This window comes from Seriola dumerili, unplaced genomic scaffold (genome assembly GCF_002260705.1).
Source record: "Seriola dumerili isolate Sdu_G_001 unplaced genomic scaffold, Sdu_1.0 BDQW01000088.1, whole genome shotgun sequence".
Taxonomy (NCBI): domain Eukaryota; kingdom Metazoa; phylum Chordata; class Actinopteri; order Carangiformes; family Carangidae; genus Seriola; species Seriola dumerili.
In genome coordinates this window covers 11,363,626-11,387,512 of record NW_019174343.1, presented here as the reverse complement: position 1 = coordinate 11,387,512, position 23,887 = coordinate 11,363,626, and the positions used below count along the sequence as shown (strand labels likewise).

Sequence of the window (23,887 nt, the reverse complement as noted above, 5' to 3'; positions counted from 1 at the left end):
CTATCAGCAACAGAAACATGTTGATACTCCACACAGAAAAAGTTGATTAGCAGATTGGCTGGACAATTAGTTAATATTTTGCTACTCTCAGACCTAAGAAAATTTGGAGAAATGATTATTATGATCATCCAACAAGTGAGGCAGAGGCACTCATTGTTCATTTTACTCAGCTGGAACTACATATAAGTTATACTATAAATAATTTACAGATGATATCATGGCTTATATAGTGTCAAGACACATGTAGGAGAGGGTCTTCTGTCTGTCTGCAGATGTCCCAGTCCAGCTTTGTGGATGTTCAGTTGTGACCAAAATGTTCACATGGCTCACTGGTGGTGGTTTGGTGGTTGGCGGTTAGTAACTGTGTTTTGTTTTGTTTTGTTTTTTATCATGGAGAATATTATGAAGGAATCACGGAAATGCAATCAAAATTACAATGCGTAGTCGGAAAAATATACGCACACACGGGTTCAGACCTCCCGTGCTCAAGTTTTCCCAGGGCAGTCCATTGTTCTGCTGAGGTAAACATCAGGGAGCACAGAGAGAGGAACAGACAAACAGTAAACTGACACACTCTCCCGTAACAGTCTGTTTAGACTGCAAACACAAAGGAGCAAGTGTGTGTCTGTGTTTGTGTGTGTGTGTGTGTCTGTGTGTTTTTGTGTTTGTGTGTATATAGCCAGCACCACAGTAAACTGCAGTCCTGAGAAAGAGAAAGAAAGACGAGTTGCGGTGCAGGACCTGGCACATAAAAATGGCAGCTTTCCGATTTCCCTCCGTTAACCTTCCCACAGTACAAAACATTCAAATGTGAGCTGTGTCACTTTGCATTCCTGGCCGTTCAGAAATGCTGAGAATTCAGCAGATTGGCAGTGTAACTGAACGAAGACAGTTCAGTAGGTAGCCACATTTTAATACTGTCATGTCCAGTTTGTTTGATGTGATATTGTACTTCACAGTATTTGTTCATGGTATGCATGAGGATGGCACTTTAATTTGAAAACTTGTCTACACTTAAATGAGAAGGACTATTATTTTAGGTGTTTTATGGCAGCAAATGACACATGGAGACAAAAGCAAGGATTTAACATCAAGCTTGCCACTTGCTCAAGAGACAACAACAATAGGATTAGCTGGCACGCTAAACAACTAAGGCCTAGGCCAAGCCTCTTATATTGTCGCAAGGCCATTTTAATGTATGTTAATATGGAAAATCCTTATTTTAACATCGTAAATTGTCTTAAAACTGAACAATAAGTGCTTTCTTGATCAAGTTAGGAATATGTGCATGTTTCTTAAGAGAAATTATGACAACATTTTTTGCCAGAGATGACTGGTGATAGTGATTAAATTAAAGATAATTGCACACTTATTTCCATTTATGCAGTTTAAAAGAGTAATGTAAAAGTGGCAGAGAGCCTGTAACAAATGTCTCCTGTCTTGTTTATGTTTACATTTCACAGCGTAATGCACTGAGTCAGTTGAGCTGTTAATTCCCCAAGTTGTCCAACAAGTCTGTCTGATTCACTGCAGTTGCAGCAGGAGAACAGGAACATCTATTATCCACAAGTGGGAATAAACAGAGTCAGAAGGAGAAAAAGACAGACAGGAAAAGATTGATTCGGAGTATCGCCGTCAATGAAGTGTTTATCAGGCACTCACCATTAAAAGCAAATGTATTTCCTGTTTTGATCCCCACTGTAATCCCTACCTCTGCTCAACACACACATTCACTGCCAATAAAGCTTATTGAATCATATTGACTGTGTACGGAAGCAGAGAGGAAAGAGGGAGAGACAGAAAATGACAGGGTGGCTGGAAAGTGGAACAAGGGAATGAAAAGCAGAAAAGAGGAAGTGAAACTGAAAGATGCACAAAAATGCAGAGTAAAACACAGAGTCAGGGGAGAAGGAGGAGGAGAGAGGGAGCAAACAGAAAAGGGAGAAAGTAACAGGGACGAGGAAAGAGCAATTTGCTCTTCCCCCCTGCTAGCTGTACCAGCAGTATTGCAGGCAGACAGTGGTGAATCTGAGTCAGCAAGACTTGAACTGGGGCCCTAGCTTACAGCCCCAGGGCCACTAGTAACACACATCCACATACTCGCACAGGCACGGTGTCAGACCTGTCGCCCTATTCTCCTCAGCCCTCCAGCTCTAGCCCTAACTATAGCTGTTCAGCCAACCACTCTTAATTAGTAGCTGCTGCTGCTGCTGCCTGCCCTGCCCCGGCGCCACTGTGGTAAAGCCCCAGCCCCATGTCTGTGTGTGTGTTTGTGATGGGTTTCAGTTTATGTTTACTCGGGGCATCAGCTGCAGTGTTGCCTCTGCGCTCTCTTTGCAGCGTGTATGCATCCCTTCTTTGCATACGCTGCAGGTGGAACAGGAAAAACTTGAGTAAAGACTACATAGTGCCGTGTTTGCTCAGCAGACAATGTGGTTTTGTGCATGGTACTGTGGCACTGCATGCTTAGCCTCTTATGTCTCTTTTTAAACTCTCCATCTATCTCCTGTTGCTGCCTGAGAGAACTGCCGCTTTTAAGAGCTGCCATCACAGAGGAAAACTAAAACACTTTCTTAGTGCCACTTCTCAAAGATCGCTTTGAGTAAATACATAGGAGTAGAAATGCGCTGAGAGGCTACAGAGACTCTGAGACAGTTGGGGAAATCTATATTTCCCCTATTGCCGATGTTGTGGGAGCACTTTAGTAACAGTTAGACTGTAGACTTCACAGTTTCAGGAGATGGGTTCAGGATCCTGTTTCACTGTTGTTCTTGTTGAGGTTTATGCCTGTCAGGAGAGCCAGTTGTGTGTGTGTTTAGGTGCATATTTGTGTCTTTATTGCTTAAATACTTGGCCATACTTAAACGTCCATAGGGGACAAAGATAGCACTGCACACAGTATTTTCTCTCTAGCTCCCTGTCCATGTTCAAACTTCATACATCTTCCCCCACCCTGCTTCTCATCGCGACCTGTCATGTTCACAGTACAAGGCTGCAGTGAGGGTCTTGTCCAAGGCGTGGATCAGGCTGACACATTTCTCCCTGAGGACCCCCCCCCCAGTACAAACACATAGCTGGAATAACTCTGTCAGCCAGCCACCACAGCCACTGGCCTGCTAATCAAGACCATATTCCAGAGAGAGAGAGAGAGAGGACTAGCTTAGCTCAGCACAGGAAACACACACACTTGGAAAACAGACAGTGGATAAAGTTTAACTAGCCCCACATACACGCTTTCTGTGCACACACGTTCATATCTGTTCCTGGAGGAACACAGGCCACGACCCAGCAACACAGTGACCCAAATCGGTGGCATCGCAGCTCCTTTCGCTCTGAGGCTGGATCTAGGCCACACAGAGTCACGCTTGCTGGATGGAGCACCTCAAGTGTCGCCTGTCGCCATCCATTCACACACAACCACAACAGTCCATACGTTGATGGATGACTCAGAAATCCATTGTGAAGTGAGAGATTTGGTTGTGTGCTCAGCTGGGAGCTTGTAAAATAAATGTTCACAGCGTAGCGCAGCAGTTGAGGCTTTCCAGGATTTCTCTTATTTGACATGATAACAGCTTTAAGAGGTTTTTGGTGGTGGTCAAAGCGGTTGTGGTCACCCTACATAATCTGTCGATCTCTTTTTCTCAGATTCTTGTCTTTTTCCATCCCCCCTCCTCCTCCATCCCTTGTGAATCAGCTTACAGAGAGTGTGCTTGTTAAGCCCCATATGTAGCAGCACAATATCCCTTCTTTAGTGACAGACTGACGCGTGTCAGTACCCAAAAATGAGATCAAAATAAAGACTGATGGACTGAGCCTTAAACCATCTGCATCTGCTTTGCAAACGCAACAATTTACTGACCAACGGTTGTCCTCATAACCATAAAGCTACCTAAGTTTTCCTCCCTCTTTCCTGTCTTATCAGGAATTAATGATCTCCTCCATGAAAACATTTAATTTTGGCTTGCATTTGCACTCCATACCGTTCAGGTCTACAGGTTAGGGAGGAAGAATATTGTTTTTTTGTTTTTTTTTCATTTTTTTCCTGCCAAGAGCGAGTTGTCTGCATTTGGAGTAAGAGTTTTATTTGCATTTAAGATGCAAATGTAGCCTTTTGGGTGAGCAGAAATGTGCCGGCGCTTTGTTTTGTCCTGGTTATTTATTAGGCTTTAGTAATTGCTGCTTCGCGCTTCATACAAACACCACAGGGAGGAATAGATTCACTTCGTTCTCTCCTTGGAAAGGTCAGGGCATATAGCAAGACACATCCCCAACTCACAAATTCTCGATTCACATGTCACTTCTCTTGGAAAATGTGCTTTCTCTTGGACGATTGAGCTGGAAACCTGCTGTTTGTTTGTGTGTGTGTATTTGTGTGTGGGTGTCTCGCTACTGAGTTTGAGGCAGCCGTTAAAATTCAAATGAAGCGTGCAGGTCGAGACTTGAGTATTCCTCGAGAGAGAGAAGAAAGAGAGAGACAGAAGCAGTAATTGTCTGAGGATGTCTCTCTCTCTCTCTCTCTCTCTCTCTCTCTCTCTCTCTCTCTCTCTCTCTCTGCATGGGCATTGTGGGTAGAGGTCGCGATCATGACTCTGGTGACAGGTTCTTGTCGTTGTGCGAGTCTTCACCTTTCCCCCTTGTGAAATCACATGAGTTTTAACAAGCCAGAACAGATCATACGGGCCATCCTTCAGCACATCAAGGGAAGGGTCAGCCGACCTGCAGAGGAAAGTGGATTGCAGTGCGGCGATGGAGACCGGCTTAGTGCTGAATCCCATTATCAAACAGCGTTTGTCAAATAATAGGTCAAGGCCCACTTGTACCAAAGACATATTAGGTTGTGGTTTAATTCCAGAGCTTTTGTAGAACTGATTTGCTGTGAAAAGTGTTGAGAACAAAAGGTTGCTCATATTAAGTCCTTTCAGACATTAGACTGAAGGCAAAGCTTGATCTCTGTTGCTTTGCTGAAGAGAATACATTGATAACAAGGCTGACACAGCCAAGTGGGCCTGCACAAATATTACTTTTACTTTGTTTTATATTGGGACCACAGTTGTTAACATCGGTATTGATTATTTTTCTGCTCTTTTGTAGTGACATTAACATGCTGACTTTGTTTTCAACCATTGCAGGCACTTAAAAAAATCAAACGGTTCAATATTGCTACTGTGCCTGTCATTTACGACTATAAATTGCAGAAACTAAAAGCTCCCATGTCTGTGCTCCGTCATATATCCCAACATTTCTTGCATCATTACAGACGCCATCTACTTCACTTTGAAGCCAAGGGAGCTAGCTTGCATGAATACCCAAACAATGCACAATAATGGGTCTCGAACGCCTCAGACATATTTTCAATCTGCTCTGAAAGTGGCGGTGAGTGGCTGAAATAAGCGAGGGATCTGGGAGTTATGAGTGTCAGTTGGTCCCTGGGGAACCATGGAACATGGCAGGTCATTTGCCTGGCCGGTATTGGTGTGATATATTTGTACACTATGGCGAGATGGCCGACTGAGAGTGAAGAGGAGGGGTTTGGAGGGGTGGAGGGAGCGAGGTGCTTGTTCAGCAGGCTGGAATACAATAGAGACAGAGGGGAGACTTAATCAGACTGGGGCAAATAACATTTAAACACATTTAAAGCCACAGGGAGCAGAGAATTTCTTATCTCACAATGATTACGTCCCCCAGTGAGGTTGTGTCTGTCATGCACAGCAATGTTCTGACCTGAGACTAAAATTGCCGGTTTTATTCATCTTCTCTGCAGGGTACACTCTGTGTGGGGCTTTGCAGAGAGAAGTTTGTCTTCTTTGAGAATTCAGTTGTCAGAAAGTTGGCAAGCGTACAACAAGAAGTGCATGTGTGCAGCTTCAGGCCTGTAGGATCCAGTGCGCCAGTTGTCCTATAAGCCATAGTTAATGCGTGAGACTGTTCATATCTAGCTCAGTGTTGTGTTGAGCAAGACGCTGATATATTTAGTCCCTCTTCTCTCCTGTCTTCTTCCCTCTCCTCCCCTCTTTGTCTCTGGCATTCCTCTCACTCACCACTCTTCCTCTCATCTTCCCCCGCTCCCACCAGCCTCTCCTTATCTCTCTTCCTCTGTGCTCACATTTCTGTCTTTCCAACACGTCTCCCTCTGTGTTTTCTTTCGCTCCATGTCTGTTCTTATCCTCCCCCATGCTCTCATCCTCCTCCTCCCAAAAGCTCTACCTCAATCCTGGGTTCTGTTGCTGTAACGATACTGACAAGCTCTTTGGACACAGTTTTGGCTGTTTCCCATCCGCCTGTTTCTCCTTTTTTTTCATTCACAGTCCTTTCCCTCCCTCCAACACTTGCTACATTTAGACACAGGAACGTTGAAGGTAAATTTAGACGAACACAAAGACCATCGGACACCCACAGACTACACGCGCACTGTTTACACGAGCGCCAGCTTTATTAATTGTGCTGTCTGCCAAGTTGAAAGACAGTCTTGGTAATATGACCTAATGAACGTGTGCTCTAGGTTGCTGTGTGTTTTGTCTCCTGTTGAACCGCCCTGCTCCCTCCTCCTTGTCTGCCCTGTGACTGACTTACAATAGCTGATTTTACTCGTCCTTCTGGACCAACCAGTAGGCCTGGCCTTCCTTTTGGGAGGGCTCCAAGAATAGCCAGGCGCCTCTCAAATGGCTCCAGCTTTCTGATCATGAAATGGACGTGTTGGACTGAACACTGGAATTCTACTTAGACTTTAGTTTAAAATATTCCTGGCTTTGGGAGAAATGCTTTGATAAAAAAGTTCTTCCAGTTCCAAGTAGTTCATCATATAAATACAGATTATATAGGAAAAATTTGTTTTTCCCCACATTCTCATAACAAGTGGTAGTTTGTCACAATGGTGAATACAACTAATTGATATTAATATGTTTTATTTTTTCTTTAAAAATGTTTCATTTCAGGCTAGAAAGTGGGTAGAGATCTTTAGGATGTAACTGCCGATTACTTTTATTATAGATTCTTTTCTTGATTAATTGTTGGTCCCTAAAACATAAATATAACAAAATAGCAAAAAGAAATCACGGTTTCTGTTTTGTTCAATCCAATACCTAAAAATATTTGATTTAATGTTTTGTTAGACAAGAAAATTCTTCTCAAATGTGAAGGATTGACGAAGCTGGGCATTTTTGGCATTTTTGCTTAAAAAAAAAAAGAAATCCAACTTATTACATAAGACAGAACAGTTGAAGAAAAAAAGAGACTTTTGTGAAACTTCACACCTAAACTTCACTGGTAACATTTTCATAATTTATTAAGGAGATGATGCCCATAGTTTTGAAAAAAAAAATTCTCAAGAGCCTAGGGGTGTAATGATTCTCTAAATCCACGGTTTGATTGATACCTCGATTTTTTGTTTTGCCTCTTATTAACTCTGTGCGACAATAGAGAGTACCAAACAAGTTTCATCCATTACAGAATGATTCCCAGCTACTCTTATTTCATGCCCATGTGGTGATAAATGCTCGACTATTGAAGCACTTGATTAAAACTCTAAAAAAATGTGGAATCCTTGTTCTATTGCGGCACCATAAAGAGTATTGTTTTGAAGTACGTTGTCTAAGTTGAAGTGGGGTTGGCTGTAGTTATGTGACAAGCACTCAGTTGCCCACTAGCTGAGGAAAAAAGGTTCCCTTTTAGCTAAACATGCACAGACTGCTCTCCTCTTATCTCGCTCCATTCCTCCTCGTTCCGCCTCGCCGGCTATCTGAAAAAGTATCGTCAACTCCTCTCATCTCACCTTTCTATCTCTCCCTCGTTTCCCTCTATTTCCATCACCTCGCCTTTTCACCTGCACCATTTTCTCTCTCGTGTCTCCTCATCTCCCGCCTGATTATTGCATCCTCTCTCACTCGATCTCCCCCTTCTCTCGGTTTAATTTTTCATTCTCTTCTCCAACCTATTGTCTCATTCTAGTTTTTTCCTCTCCCTCTTCAGAAGATTTTAGTCCGTAGACATAGATAAATGTACATTTAAGTAGTCTTGTCACTAGTTAAAGAGAGAGCAGTTGACAAAGTGAAACCTTAGAAGTGTCACTGGTGTACGTGTCATAGTTATGGCTGTGAATAAGGTATTAATCACACATATCCACATGTACGCACACCAGCCTTTGTCCCTGCCTCTGTCGCCGTCTCTATAGTGAAGCAGTGATGCATGGAGCGTCGTGTGTTGTGCTTCACCAGGAATACAGTATGTGCTGACTATCAGGGACAAGACAGGAAATCGTCTGAGCTCACAAGTCCCTATCCTCTTCCCCCTGAACACCATACACACATACACACAGACACACACACAGACACACACTGTCTGCTGGCTTGAATATTCACCGGCTTAAAACCAAGCTCCTGAGCTAAAAACGGCCGGTATAGATGAGCTTCCTTTTGTTTTAGCTCCACAACGGCGCGACTGAAGATAATTGGCATTGGCCTCACATGACTCAGATGTAACAGCGCCATTTAAACATAATGAATGGTCATGTCCCACTGAGTTCCTGGATGTGGCAGTGTCTTTGTTTAGTGTTCATGCTGTTGCAAATCTTCCTGTGTATTGTGACAAATTTGACCATGTGGGTCAGTGTGTTTTTGGGTGGCTTATTTGTCGGCCAGTGCCTCATGATTTTCTTTCAGAACAAAAGCTTATGCTATCTCTTTTCTTTGAACTGAAATATACAGTGCAGTGAACCACAATTCAGTGGGAACTTGTTTTTCAGAATAACCTACACATGAACAATGGCCTGCTTGAAATGTTGGAGACCTACTCTCTATCCGCTTTGTAGTATCCACTGCATCTCACGTGGATTATCACATTGTTTTTCAACGGTTCCCTTGTTGAGGAATTGAACCCACATTCCACCCAAGCCCAGACATCTGCATTAACCCTGATGTCTTGTGACCCATCTGAGGGAATAAATCGGCTAAACCCCATGTGACACAAGCCACACGCCTGTCTTAAAACATTTAGAGCATAGAATAAAGCCATGCGGTCATAGCCAATGATATGGTTACTAATACTCCTCAGCAGCATGCATCCGGAAACAGTATGGGCCTTAATGGACAGAGATGGATAAGGATGCTGTCCAGGTCAGTAGTGAACCAGCCCAGATACACAGTGTGTAGTCATTTATGCGAGTGTGTCATTGTTCATTTTGCTTGTGTATTGTCATTACAACAAAGCAGGACATCAATTTGTGTAAAATGGATGATGTAATGATTCAGACCAGGGCAGAGAATGGGGGTGGGGGGGTGGGGGGGCAGCTGGTCCGTTGTCTGTCTGTTTCAATAAAAATCTTAACTGAAGACCATATTGAGTGTGATGGGGCACCAGAACAGTTCACAGCTGAGAAGATATGAGCTAGATTAAGGCTTGGACCTGTGTCAAGTCTTTGAAGTGCTCAGGTCTTATGTCAACCCCGTTCATGAAGTAATCTCAATAGGGAAATCAAAAAAAGCATTCTGTGTTTCTCTAGAGATAAGATTCACATTCTTCCTGTCAACAGAAAAAAACGGCGATCCCACAGATATGACAAGGCCAACACCAGACTGTACTTTGGACTTTCTCTTTGTTTTTCTGATTTATTCTCAAGTTATCAGCTCTGTGGCCAGTTTGGAATTGATATCAGCAGTTTTGAAATATTTTCTCATGAGCTGCTTCTCTTGCTCTTGGTTTGCAGCTGATACGTTGTAACGGGCATTGTGTGAAAGTATTTGTGCAGTCCTAAGAAAAGCTGACCATTCATCTGGTACTGGCAGTGCTAGCGGTCCACATAAGCTTTCTCTTGAAACATAAAGTCTGAAAAGGCGAGGCTACATTTATGGAGCCATTAAAATAAAAGGAGACAGTGATTCTTTTTAATGCCTTTCTCCTTGAAGCGACTCCTCTCCACCCACTACCACCACCACCAGCACTGTCCTCAAATCCTTAGAGAGGATTTATAATGGCATGCCTGTTTTTACAACAATCAACGCTCTCTGGGAAGTTTTTACAAAGCAGTGCAGCACAAGCCCACTCCAGCACTCTTGGTGTCAAGGGTCAATCAAACTCATAAATGGAGGGTGTGAGGAAGAGAAAGTAGAAGGAGGGAGTTAAAACTGAGGACGGCAGCGTTTGGTAATAAGCTGTTTCGGGCAGAGCACACTGCATTCCACTTTAGTGAACTCAGCAGGGAGAATATAAGCACTGCTATGGAGGAATGCACCAGCTTTGTTGTAACAGACAGAGCTCAGAACACAGTCTTGTATTCGTGGATGATTGAAGTAAATGAACATACCTCATGCAGCCCACATTTAATTGCATTTTATAGTTTTTTTAAGTTGAGCATACAGCATAAAGAAGTGAAATATTTTGTTTGTCAGTTGATATCCTTCAATTATGCCTTCAATTAACCGTACTTGATTCCCACCTTAATCTGTCCACTGACTGAACATGTCCTCACCCGTGGTTTCATTACATCAACACCTGTACAACCAGTTTGGAAAGCTCAGACCACAGCTTGATTGGTGGTGTGAGTGACTGTTGGAAAACCACAATGTTGTCTGTGGTTGACCTTCATTGTGACTGGCATTGCTCAGTGTTGATTTAAGTCACGGGGTGGCATGTACATGCTGGTTTTGTGATTAGCAATAACATTACCCGGCACCATTCACACTCCACAGGGTACTTTCCTGAAATATCTATGCAGGTGCTGTTCTGTTTTGTGATGTTTGTATTTTCATTGTTGAATCTGTTTAACAGAAAGTTGCACCTCCTCTCTAACCTTCATATTGCAAGTAGAGTGGTGACATGTTAAAGGGCCTGTGTTGTTTTTTGGCTGCTCATGGTCAAATTACACAGACCATTAGTCATTAGGAACGTTCCTGTGAGAATCGCTCCCAGGCCTGGCTCTGTCCCTACTCACTGAGGTTCTCTCAAATCTATTGAGTTGTCACTTATTTAACTTGAATAATATTGTGAAGCTGTCACAGTGAACTGTTATCTATATGTTCTCATTGTGTGGCAGTGCAGCAGATGCGTTTGGGTACTTGTGGACTTTGATTTACTACTTGCTTGGACATCAAAACTTTGAGACACTGAGGTTGCCAAATAGCATTGCATACTTTGCCAACAGAAAGGTCATATTCATTTGGTAGCATCATGCTTTACTTTGAAAGTAATTGCTGAACAGCAGGAATAATGATTAATGCTAAAATGTTGTGTAGCAGTAGCATGACTACAAAAGAATCATTAAGCCAGTGAACGGACGCACTTACGTCCATTTTTCAGCAATATTTATCTGACGATTGCTAACATTAGCCATCAGTTGCTGCTCATACCAGACCAAGTAAAACTTCACTGGCAAAACCCCTGAGTGTATTGAACTGATCAAGTGTGTGTTTTCATGGCTGTGAATGCAACTCTTGTTGCCTCATTTGTAAGAGGAAATTTGTGTTATATTTTTTTTCAAAATTTATGCTGTCTTGCTTTAAGTCTAGGATATTGGAGACAATGTTATCAGTTATGGTATAAAGAAAAGGTATAAAACTATATCTGAATCTATTTAAAACAATGCAAAAATCCAGGCTTAGTTCTGGGTGCAAATGAACACTTAAGAATATAATATTTTATTTAAGTAATTGATGGTTAATTTCAACCAAAAATATAAAATGTAATCCCACCTAGCAAAGCAGTTAACAACCTGCTGTTGCATGTCATCACCTCCTCTGATCCTACAGCTTTACTGTTGTTCTCTTAAAACCATCTCAAACAGATACGGCATTACCTTAATGCGACAGACAATAGTACAAGTTCAGTATGTTTTTGCGGTGGTGAACCAGTGGTGAAACGCTGAACTAGCTGCACTACCACAGCGTTACTTTGTGACTCTTATCAGCCACATTGTGGCCCTGACCTACATATCTCCTACTTCTCCCACCTTCACACACACACACACACACACACACACACACACACACACACACACACACACACACACACACACACACACACACACACACACAGACACACAGACAGACAGACACAGGATTTGTCATGGAAAGAAAGACCCAGCCGCACAAACACAGTCGAGAGATTAAGAGTAAACCACTAATCTGACGGTGCCTGCATCAGTGTGTTTGTGTCTGTGTGCTCCTTTCTGAAATGTGGGCAGGTTTTATGTGAAGCCTGGTTCAACAGTGTTTCAGTGTGTCTGTCTTAGCAGCTGGAACGAAGGCCTTTTGTTTTTTCCAGGAATTTCACCCCTGAGAGAGGAAGCAGGGAGGAGAAAATGTGTTCCCATGCTCATGTTTAGTTTGTTGTGATCCACATAAATTTGGTGCTTGAGCAATTTGTATTTTATTTGGGTTCATGCACTGCTCTGAGGCATAGAAGGAGGAGAACATGACAGAGGAGATACAAAGACAGAGATGTGAACTGTTTGGCAAACTGAGCGAAAGAAACAGCGCAATAGTGAGAGGATTTGATGGAGAGGATTGGGGTAGATATAAAGATGAAAACGAATACAGTCTGTCTGTTCTCATGTGTTATTGTAATGACAAGGGCTGCATGTCTGGGAGACGCCCTGGGGTACTCAACCCTGTTTTCACCAGTCAAATCTGACACAATGTTCATAAACCATTCAGAGCAGCGAGGTGGCGTTCATAATCCAGCCATCTCAAGCTGCTCAGGAAGGGTTCAGACACAACTTCTGCCTGATACAAAATTCTAGCATGTTAGCTTTATAAGGAGAAATGTGATTTGAGGGATAAAATAGGGCACACACACACCTGTCACATAGATTACCTTACACACACAAATATATGATGGTATGTATTTGTTTGATGAGGTGATGAATTCCTCATGTAGGTTCGTCTGCTGCACATTCCCTCTGCATTCCAGTTTCCCAGCAGACATAGTGTAAGATCGTCAGTGGTCAGGTTCAGAGAGCGGGTGTTAATCTTGTCATGAAGTGTGTGTGTGTGTGTATATTTAAGATGAAACACTGCGTGCACGCACGCACACACACACACACACACCCACACACCGAGTAGTTGACACCCCCCTCTTTCCTCTGCCTCATATATGACAAATGCAGGCAGAGCAGGGACAACTGTGCGCTATACCCTAAGAGCACAGGCACATATGCACATATTTATATGACCAACCACCACACACACACACACACACACACACACACACACGCACACACACACGCTTATTACCACAGAAACTTGTATACCACTGTGTGTCTTAAGTAGCGTCTGTTGGCGTATAATCCCATTTACCTCCGAAAACACAAGAGTGTGTGTGTGTGTGTGTGTTTATTGTCATATGAATTTGTGTGATGTAGTGCCCACAGTCTGTCTACTGTCTCACAGCAGCAGCTGTCACACACGCACGCACGCACGCACCCAGACGCACGCACCCAGACGCACGTGTCTGTTATCCACACAACACATTGGGTGTCAGAGAAGCATTGTCCTTGCACTTACTGCCACACCAGCACTTGAATGTGTGAGTAGATTGTCTGGTAGTCTCTCCCCTTGTCCTTGTGCAGGCGACTGATTCAAGCCTGGGAAACAAATTTTGGAGGACAGACGAAATAAGTGACATAAGAGTGTGACAGATTAGTGAACTGACTAACAAAAAAGCCTGTGGTGTGAAGTCTTCAAGTCTGTTTTTCATGGTTTTAATAATTGTTTATTATTATGTGTTTTATGACCCTGGAGCTCATAATGCTCTCTCAAAAAACATTTTACAATCTTGAGATTCCATTATTCCATGTAACAGAGCTGAGCAGCTTGTAAAGCCGCTGCTGTAAAGAATTTATTCTTGGCTAACATACTTGGGCAAAATTAATATAGAACAATCCGAGGACAATGTTTGAGGCCAGTGTTTCTACTCTGTGGCTTTTCTCAACTCTGTCTTGTCAAGGGTAGCCAATAGACAGGTCCGGATCAGGTTTTATCGCTCCAGCTGGGCTGATAGTTTGAGCGTCAGCCCAGCAAGGTGCTTTAAAGACAGGGGGCTCAATTTGTTCCAGTGCCTGACTCCCTAACAGACACGCACACGTACACACTACTTTTTTGCTCTGGAACAAGGCATTTGTTTTGGCAGGCCACCTGCCACAGAGCAAGAGAGAGAGGGCACCGGCGCTTGTCCTCCACTAAACTGATTTACGTTGGCACTAAAACAGAACTCATAAGGGCTTTTTATGCGCCCCAAGACTTGCCAGTCAGCTTGTTCCCCTAGCCAAGGCAGGAAGGAAATGATACAAGATACCACAATATACAATACTGCTCTATTGTCCGACCTCTTGAAAATTGGTCTTACCTCCTCTGAAATTTGTCTTGGCTTGCTTGATGCCTTAAACACGATATAGGGAAAGTTGTTTTTGGCACCTTAAAAGTGCTAGCTCAAGTTTTGGATATTCTCCCTTCATCACTGCCTTTTTGGCACCTTTTTTTTTCCTTGCTGATAAATTAATAATATGTAATGACACAAAAATGCATATCAGATCTTAGAATGACTGCGGTTATATTGCCCCCAAGGACACTATAGAAACACTACCCATATGCAGTTATTAATACATTTTCTGCTGTCATTCAGCTGTTATTGCAAAATGACCTCTATGATCAAACTTTCATGGATAATGACAGATGGGCTGGAATGTTTTTTGATAATATTCCAGTGAGTTATTGTAATGTTGACATTCTCTGATAATCCTCAGCAGACAGAGTGATTGCTTTGTTGCAGTGTTGAGATTTGATTTTGTGGTGTGTTAAGAGGAGTGTTTTAGCCTCAATGTGGTTTAGATTGGTGACCCGACCACCCCCCTCCCATTCCTCTCATCCCCCGAGACAGCCTCTGCCTGGGACATATGTCTGACTAGTGGGCTAAGCAAGCTGCAAATGACTAGCCTGCATCATGCCTACCTGCAGTGTGTGTTTGTGTGTGTGTGTGTTAGCACAAGACCAAGTGTGTATTTATTTAAAGCACCAAAACAGTTTAGAGAGCAACCCACATCCTGTATCCTGTAATGACTCCAGTTGCACTTCTCGTGTGTTTACGTCTGTCTGTGAGCTTGTTGTCTGTCCAGGGATCGCCACCCATCCCGTCAATCCACCCATCCGTCAGTGTGTCGGGGGATGGTAATCCATTCTTCCCATATGCAGATAGTGGCGGTGAGATTAGGCAGACCCTGGGAGAGGATTACGGCTTCAGGGCTTGGCTCCCCTTCTATCTTACCTCCTCTCTAACCATCCAACACCCCTCTACCACCACCCGCTTCCTGCCTCCTCCTCGTGCTGTTCAATCCCTCACCCACCCCTCACCCATCTCCCTTTTCTCCCCTGGGCAAATCTCCAATCTCTGGAGTGTGTTGGCTGCTGAGTGAAGAGGTGGAGGACAGATTAAGATAGAGACCCATTTAGTTTTTGTTGGTGTGTTCTGATTTGCATGTGCATAATATTTTGGATGAGTCTTTGTGTTTTATGCATGTTGTGATGTGTTAGTGTGCATATATAGATCTCATTTGACAGGAGAGAGAGAGTGTAGTGGGTGTGTGGGGGTTGGAATGTGCCCAGTGTGTGTCTTTTAAACCATATTGCTTGAAGTCACCCCTGTGATTATGCTATGGTTGGGTTACAATAATTGACTTTGTGCATATATGAGAGTGGTGTGTCTTGAGAATTTGCATGAATTTTTAGATCCTTTCAATCCCCCCCCCCCATCTCTCTTAATATGTTTCCCTTCTTTCTCAATTCCTTAGCTCCACCCTCTCTCTTCTTTCTCTTGTCCCAGATGTGACCCACATGTTGTGATGCAGTGCAGAGGGTAGAGAATTTGTCTGAGTGCTGCTCTTCTTCCTCCCTCATCATCATCCTTCTCTTGGCACCTTCTCCTCCTCTTTCTCCCCTCCAGTGGCGAGTGCTGTAATTGATATGCCACCGGCAATAAATCAGCACAGCTCTAGGCTCTGAGCGGCGACCATTATCTGAAGGGACAGGTTTAGCTGCTTTGGAGAAAAGGGTGAGAGAGAGAGGGAGAGTTGATCCAGCTCAGCTCACAAGAGTCACCAACACCTCACCACTTCACCAGCCTCTGAAATTTCCTCACAGCGTGCATAAAAACACACCACTTCATCTCTTCTCAGGAATCCCACCCTGTCAAACCAAATAAACAAAAAGAAGTAAAGCTGGGAAACGACTCCTCCTTCCTAAGCTTTTTCCTCTGTTATGTCTTCTACCTGCCTTCAGTCACTCATTCCCATTCCTAAAGCCCATAGGAATGCAGTACAGTCCTGTCAATTGATAGGGCATCCCGATATCAAATCCAATCAACTCGGCCCCTTCCTGCCCGTCCTTTCTAATGCTTTTCTCTCATGTGATAACGGCCTCAGCTCCCCCGATATGGTGGCTGCCCATTCCCAAAGCCACAGACACGCTCCAGCCCAAAATGATTGACATGTTTTTCCCTGATGGTGCCAGATATGGCTCGTAACCTTGTTCCAGCGCTCTTCCCACCATTTCACTTTAGCTCCAGAGGAAATTGAAATTGAAGAGGGTTTGGAGGGATAAGGAGGGGTGAGAGAAAATGGAGAAATTTGAGGAAGAGAAAGAGCAACGCGTGTAAGATGCTGAGTAATTGACTATACCCTCAACAGTCGGCCATGTTTGCCATGGCAGGGGATGGAAATGGAGGGATTAAGAAAGACGGGGGTTGGGGGCCCATTTGCAAAAACCATTATCAGTGTGATTCTTTTATCTATCCTGATTTTTGTCCTGTTAGTCATAAACTTTATATTGTAGAATTGAATAACTCCACGTTGTCTCTTTTATTAACCTGTGTTTGTTAAAGTGTGTCGTGATGTCACAGTCTTATTAACAAGATAGATAACAAGCAGCTGGAGACCCCCAGATGCAATTTGTTGTGCGATTCGAACTCTCTTACATCAAGCTGTGACTGGCTTAAATGAAGAGGAATTACTGTAAGGATATTTTTTTCTTCAGGTTCTCTCTCATTCTTTATCAGGATCTCTCATTTGCTCGCTCACTCATTCTGCCTCATTGTATCTTCCCCTCACTTGAAATGACAAAGGAAAATGAGGCAGCCGGCCTCCCTACGCGCCGCCACGCTTTAAATTGACATCTGCTCTCGTCGCGCGGCTCAACTCTACCATTGAGCAAGAAATTAGTTTTTTTTTATAGGCTTGCTCGTCACTTTATTGCGGCTGCTTATGTCGAAGAAGCCACCATCCGCGTCAAGTCGTTTTAATCTCAGAGTAGAGAGTGGCGGTATATCTGATAACTGCAGCTCAGGCCCTTCTGTCTGCCGTTACCGTGTTGAGGTGCCTCGATCTGTGGGGCTCCCCTGGCTTGATTCAAGCAAAGGTAGAGCCCTGATTAAAATGCAGCAAAAATGCTGCCTTTTGTTTGACTCCCACTGCTCCTCACTCATCCTTCCGCTTTTCTCTCTGTCTTTCTGTCCATACAGTGTCTGCTTTTCTCTGTCTTTCATTCTATCTCTTTTTTTCTTGCTCTGTTCTTCTTTCTCTCCTTGTTTTTTTCTCTCTCTCTCCTATCCTATCCTATTTCTCTCTCTCTCCCCCCCCAGTCTTTCATCGGTAGGAACTGGATGCACCACCTCTCCCTGAACCTTGCTAGCTTTGTTACAGCTGAGCTATGGTTTGCTATTCCGTGAACATCGCTGCTACTATTTCTCTTGTCACTTGTTTTCAGCAGCGGCGACTAAAATTGATGAACAATTCAATGACTCCTCTTACTGGGGTGTTTAATTCTTCCTCTAACTGGGGTGTTTAATTCTTTCAGTACTTGCAAAAGTGCATTTTTTCCCCTCTAGTATTAACTAACACGTGCCTGCCTTTTTCAAGGATAGCTGTATAAAACAAGGAAGAAATGGCAGATAAAAATAAAACACATTCACACCCTTCTCAGAGTTTGATAAACTGACCACAGTCACTGACCTATTATGTCTGGTGATTGATAGACAGATAGCCTTGCTCTTGAGGAGCTTACCAGATGGGCAGCAGGAGGCAGAAACATTCCTCTTTGCCTCTCCTCCCCTCTTTCCTCCTTTTTGATTTTTCTCTATCTCATGTTTTTTCCCCCTTCATCCCCCTTCACCATCTTCCTACCCTCCTTATCTCTCTGTAGTGTCTCTCATCTTTTCCAATTCGGCGTGGTCATAAAACACCCTCCGCGTAGACACTTTGATAGTCAAGGTGAAATTGAAGCGTGGGGTCCCTGGGAGAGTTGCGTCCTGTTTTGCATAATCAGCATTTACAGGAGAACTAATGTCCCAGTATTGCAGGAACATGATTGGCCTGTCAAGTAGCAGCATGTGCCCAGCAAACCCTTCTCTTCATCATTGTATTACCATTGGAGGACGCCCAAAGGAGCAAATACACTCTTTCCCTATGACTCCTCTTCTCCTCCTTCCTGTCCTTAACCTGTAAAACATCCTTCCTATAAATTATCTCACCTCTACCCTTTAATAGACCCCCTCTGTTGTCTTCATCCCATGTGGTCAAGGGACACTAGTTGTAGGGTAGAGTTTGTGCCATGGGAAATATATTTGCTTATTTGTGGAAAGCTCATGAAGAAGCTCAAAGAAAAAGAAAAAACAACTTGCCATCCATGTTATAAGGTATTCTACCTTGCATGTGCGCTTGAATACATTTCATTTTCCAATACATTCCCAGATAACGTTTCAGATCCAGATTCAACTTTTTCGTGAAATTTACACCAGAACGACGAGGCAGTCCGAGTGTGGCTTTAGTCACATTGGTGACAACAAGAGGCGGGCAGGTTTTGTGTGTGCTGTGTGTGATTGCTGACCGGAGGGAGTGGACTGCATTGTGTGAGACAAGGACCCTTTTTAACATCAGTTGTTAATAACACATCTCTGACAAGGATTTAATGTTTCTTTATGTTTAATTTATATCTGTAGTGATAATATACAGTATATACTATGAACATAGCTCCCTGAGCCTGATGTCTGGATGCCAGAACTGCGGGTGTGATTATAATAAGGGGTTACTGGATAGTGTGTTGATACTGTTAAAACCAATGCAGGAAAGCCTTCGTGCAGACCGGGCTATAAATTGCTTGCTGTCAGTATAACAGGGCCCACTGGCACTTTTTCAAACACATGCCTCCGCTAAAGCCACCATAGTAACATAGAAGTTATGAAATATTAAAGAGTTCAGTGTTGTGAGTCTATAACTCATTCCAGCAAGACTCGCAGTATGTGTACAGAGCCTTTAATAATTGGCCCATGCCTCCCCTGCTATCTTCACTCATAATTAAATGCCGACACACATTTGCCTTCCAGACTTGATTTGATATCATTTATTTATAACTGGGGCAAATGTCAGCTTGAATTTTTCTAATTTTGGCTGTGCAGTTTGTGAGCCTTAGGCCTCTCTGCCTGCATAATCAATAGGAAATATTCCTCGGACACTCACCATGTTTTTTCTTTTTGCCTTGCAGGGCTCCCACCTCGCACCTCTGTGGATGATGTTCCTGATGACGGCTTGCAACTCTGAGAACAGGACAGCATATCAATAGGAGTTGTGTTTCCCCTTCCCTCATCCTTCTCTCTCTCCCCCTGAAACTGTCCTCCCTTATTCCTTAAAAGTAGAGCAGAAAGGAAAGAAAATCCTGACTTGGGACTTGGTACCAGAGCGCGTACTCCTCCTCATCCTCCTCCTCTCTTTCTCCTTCCCCATCCCCCTACACCTTGCCTCTAGACAGCCCAGATATGTGTCCCTTAGCTCGGTCAGCAGCTTCCCCTGGCCTGGGGAACTTGTTTCTCCTGGGGCTTTTACTTATCATGAGCTCATCCTTCTCTGGAGGCCAGCCCCCGCCCTTCAAACGATTTGCCCCTGCTGAGTGGGGGCTCACACATCTGGCCATACACAATAAAACGGGAGAAGTCTATGTGGGAGCTGTCAACTGGATTTTCAAGCTGTCTAGCAACCTGACCAAACTGCGGAGCCACATGACTGGCCCAGTCGTGGACAATGAGAAGTGCTACCCTCCACCCAGTGTCCAGTCCTGCCCTCATGACTTGGCCCAGACCCCCAATGTGAATAAACTTCTTCTCATAGACTACGCACAGAACCGCCTTATTGCCTGTGGCAGCACCTCACAGGGCATCTGCCAGTTCCTACGACTGGATGACCTCTTTAAGCTTGGTGAGCCCCACCACCGTAAGGAGCACTACCTCTCCAGTGTGGCAGAGTCAGGTACCATGTCTGGGGTGATCATAAGCTCTCCCCACAGTCCAACCAGCAAGCTATTTATTGGAACCCCCATTGATGGCAAGTCTGAATACTTTCCAACCCTGTCCAGCCGCAAGCTGATGGAGAATGAAGAAAATGCAGACATGTTCAGCTTTGTCTATCAGGATGAGTTTGTCTCCTCTCAGCTGAAGATCCCCTCGGACACTCTGTCCAAGTTCCCAGCTTTCGACATCTATTATGTGTACAGCTTCAGCAGTGAGCAATTTGTCTATTATCTAACAATGCAGCTGGACACCCAACTGACTTCCCCCGATGCAAGCGGAGAGCAGTTCTTCACCTCCAAAATTGTCCGCCTCTGCGTGGATGACCCCAAGTTTTACTCTTACGTTGAGTTCCCCATCGGCTGCACTAAAGATGGGGTAGAGTACCGCCTGGTGCAGGATGCCTTCTTGGCTCGGCCGGGCCGGCAGCTTGCCAACTCTCTTGGGATCTCTGAGAATGAAGACATACTCTTCACAGTCTTCTCTCAGGGTCAGAAGAATCGGGCCAAACCACCCAAAGAGTCAGCGTTGTGCTTGTTCACCCTGAGGAAGATAAAGGAGAAGATCAAAGAAAGGATTCAGTCCTGCTACAAGGGAGACGGGAAACTCTCCTTACCCTGGCTGCTCAACAAGGAGCTTGCATGCATCAACTCGGTAAGCTCAAACCTTTCTGTTTGTTGTTCACTTTGATGCAGACCAAATTAGCATTAGCATTAGTTGGCCCTTTAGGAACCATTATAATGGGAAAGTGCAAACGTGCACTGCTCACTTGCTTCCATATATTGAGTATACACACGTCCAGTAGTCAGATATTAAAGATTATTCTTGATGTCAATAAGTTTGAAACCGCTTGCTACCCTTATTCCACCACTCAGCCTTTTTTTTTTCTCTGCACGCCTGCTAATTGAACACTGGTTCAACTCAAGCTATGTTCATTCACAAGGACCACTGCTACAGGCCCACAGCGATTAACAATATAAAATGTGAAAAGCTCTTATGTCTTTCTCTTGCTGTCTTTTCACTTTTTTCCTGCACATTTTCTCTGTCCCCACAGCCTTGTGATGCTTTGATTTAGTCAGACAGGGGACATCATTAGCCCAGTCCCCTGGATTTGTGAAGTGTCACTCAGGAGCAGTGCTTGCGCACACACACTCACACATACACGCAGCATGAGTCGGTGCACTGCAGTGTGAGATCCTGGGGGATAGCATGAGCTAGACTTGGTTTTTACTAACTGATCCACAGCGCATGGCCCTGCATGTGTTACAGAGGACACACATACATGCACTCACACTGGAGACCTTAAGGCACTTCTCAACAGCACACAGTGTAGTTTTCTCTATGGGGAATGTATCTAACTGCTCACCTCTTATTTTCTCTGACCTTCACTCCTCATTCCCGTCTCCTTCTGCACACCCACTCTTCAGGCCGCATCTGCCTGAATCCTGTCTGAATATGTTTTTGTTCCATTAGTGTTTAGTGTGCCTCACTCTTAGTTGACCATCTGTCTCAGAGATCCCATCTTCCATCCTGTGTGCTCTTTAAAATCACCCATCCATTCCCTCAATCTTGCTCTCTCTTAAGATAGCTTAATTAAAAGACCAGTTTTAAAGCCTTTTCTTTAAATGTCAGTGCACACCATTTTTACTGGCAGGTGTCTTTGTTACACACACACACACACACACACACACACACACACACACACACACACACACACACACACACACACACACACACACAGAAACCATTCACCCTGTGTTGCGTCTAATGGAGTGAGGTACTTTTTAAAAACAACCTTTTCTCTGCGTAGGTCTTCATTAGCTTGGAGTGCACAGGTGTGTTTTGTGTGGTAGTGTAAGTGATGTGAATAGTCCATCCAAGTTTTCTCTCACCTCCCTTTTTCCACCTTGTGTAGATGTAGTCTCTTTCCTGTTTGGTGGTTGTTTTCATTCTTTTCTGAGGCTGTTCTTTCTCAGGGCCCATCACACTGACAATAGCTCTGAGGCAAAAAAAAAAACAGGCTGTCTCATTTATTTCAATTAGACCTTTGCCCTGGTGCAGGAGGAGCTTTTAGTGCAGAGTACTATGGTGTAAAATCACAGGTTTCTATAGTGAAGGTTTGGAATCTACCATTTTTTGCAGTGTAACATCATTTGCCAGTCCACGGCATCTGTATTGTACATATAGATTACGTACATCGACATTTTATCACCATTTAAACATCAATGATGATGTAACAGCAACAGTGATGCATTTCAAGAATAGTTGCTTAAACAGCTGCAATAAACATTGGCAGAGGAAAGCAGTAATGAAATATACTTATTTTGACATGCACACAACTGCTTTACATGACCAAAACAGTTGATTTTATGGTCATGCATTTGTCTTCACTGTTCAAAATCTGAACATGATCAGGGTTTCAGTAAAAGTGAAATGACTTAAACATTCTCCATCATTCGGGGTTTATACCAGCCATTGGGGGCCAGTCCTCCACGTAACAGCTGGACTGTAAGTTCAGACAAACTTATAAAACTAACAGCCATTTCTCCAGCTGATCCAGGTTTATGAACTGGCAATCTCCTACTCCACAGTTCTCTAACCTTTAAGCTCATAGTGTTTGGCTCTGAGCCCCGCCCAGAGTTTCCCAGCCACTGCAGGAATTCAAATGCACTTCTCTAACCTCTAGGCTACAAACTCATAAATGCCTACCTCAACTACATTTGACTTGGCAGTGTGGGAAAGGCACTGTGACGTGGGGGGTGGAGGGTGAATACGTTTAGGTTGACCCTGCCATAGAGTGGTGGAGAGTGCTTGAGACGGGGTGTGGTGGGGTGAGGGGGCCCGGACAGCTGTTGGCCACACAGCAATGATGGATGACCGGGTGCGCTGTCAACTCCCTGTGTGGAGTTCATATTTGTGTCGGATCATAATTTCTAGCCTCTGGCCATCATTAGTATATGTATGGTCAGAGTGAGATGGTGGCTATTTTTCTGTAAACACAAATGTTTGGGCATATTACAAGCTGCTCTGTCCAAAAAAAGTGTGGGTGTAGAAACTCCGATGAAGTGGACACACACCATTCATCACCTCAGTCCTGTTACCAGGCTATATTTGTCTACTGTGTATGTGCGGCCATGTGTTTGTTTGTGTGTCTCTGTTTTGTCCCTGAGCTTTATTAGTGAACCCCTGACCTTCTCCCCGGTTTGAGAGTGGATCAATACAAACCATTTCCAGAGAGAGAGAGAGAGAGAGAGAGAGAGAGAGAGAGAGAGAGAGAGAGAGAGAGAGAGATGAGGATGGATAAGAGAAAGAGAGAGAGAGAGAGAGAGAGAGAGAGAGAGAGAGAGAGAGAGACATGTAGGTAAGCACAAGAAAGGATGAACAAGTTGCAGAAAGTAAATAATAGCAGCCAGATACAGAGAGAGAGGTGGAGGATGTGGGCGGGTGTAAGAATGAGTCCAAGAGGGAGAGAAAGAGTTAGATGCCAGAGCATCATACAGAAGAGAGTAAGGGAATTTGAAGGATGGTGTTGAGGAGATGAGAGAGACAAAGTGAGTGTGAAAATAACAGAGCGAGCCAA

The 23,887-nt window shown here is 43.9% G+C and overlaps 1 protein-coding gene across 1 annotated transcript in view; it reads left to right on the top strand.

The window, feature by feature from the left end:
* Nucleotides 1-19,854: 19,854 nt before the first annotated feature.
* Nucleotides 19,855-23,887, top strand: part of plxna1 (plexin A1) — a 160,455-nt gene continuing 156,422 nt past the window's right edge. The window contains exon 1 of the mRNA XM_022745052.1: nt 19,855-20,961. Within this exon, the coding sequence (XP_022600773.1) occupies nt 19,855-20,961 (1,107 nt within the window). The remainder of the gene's footprint in view (nt 20,962-23,887) is intronic.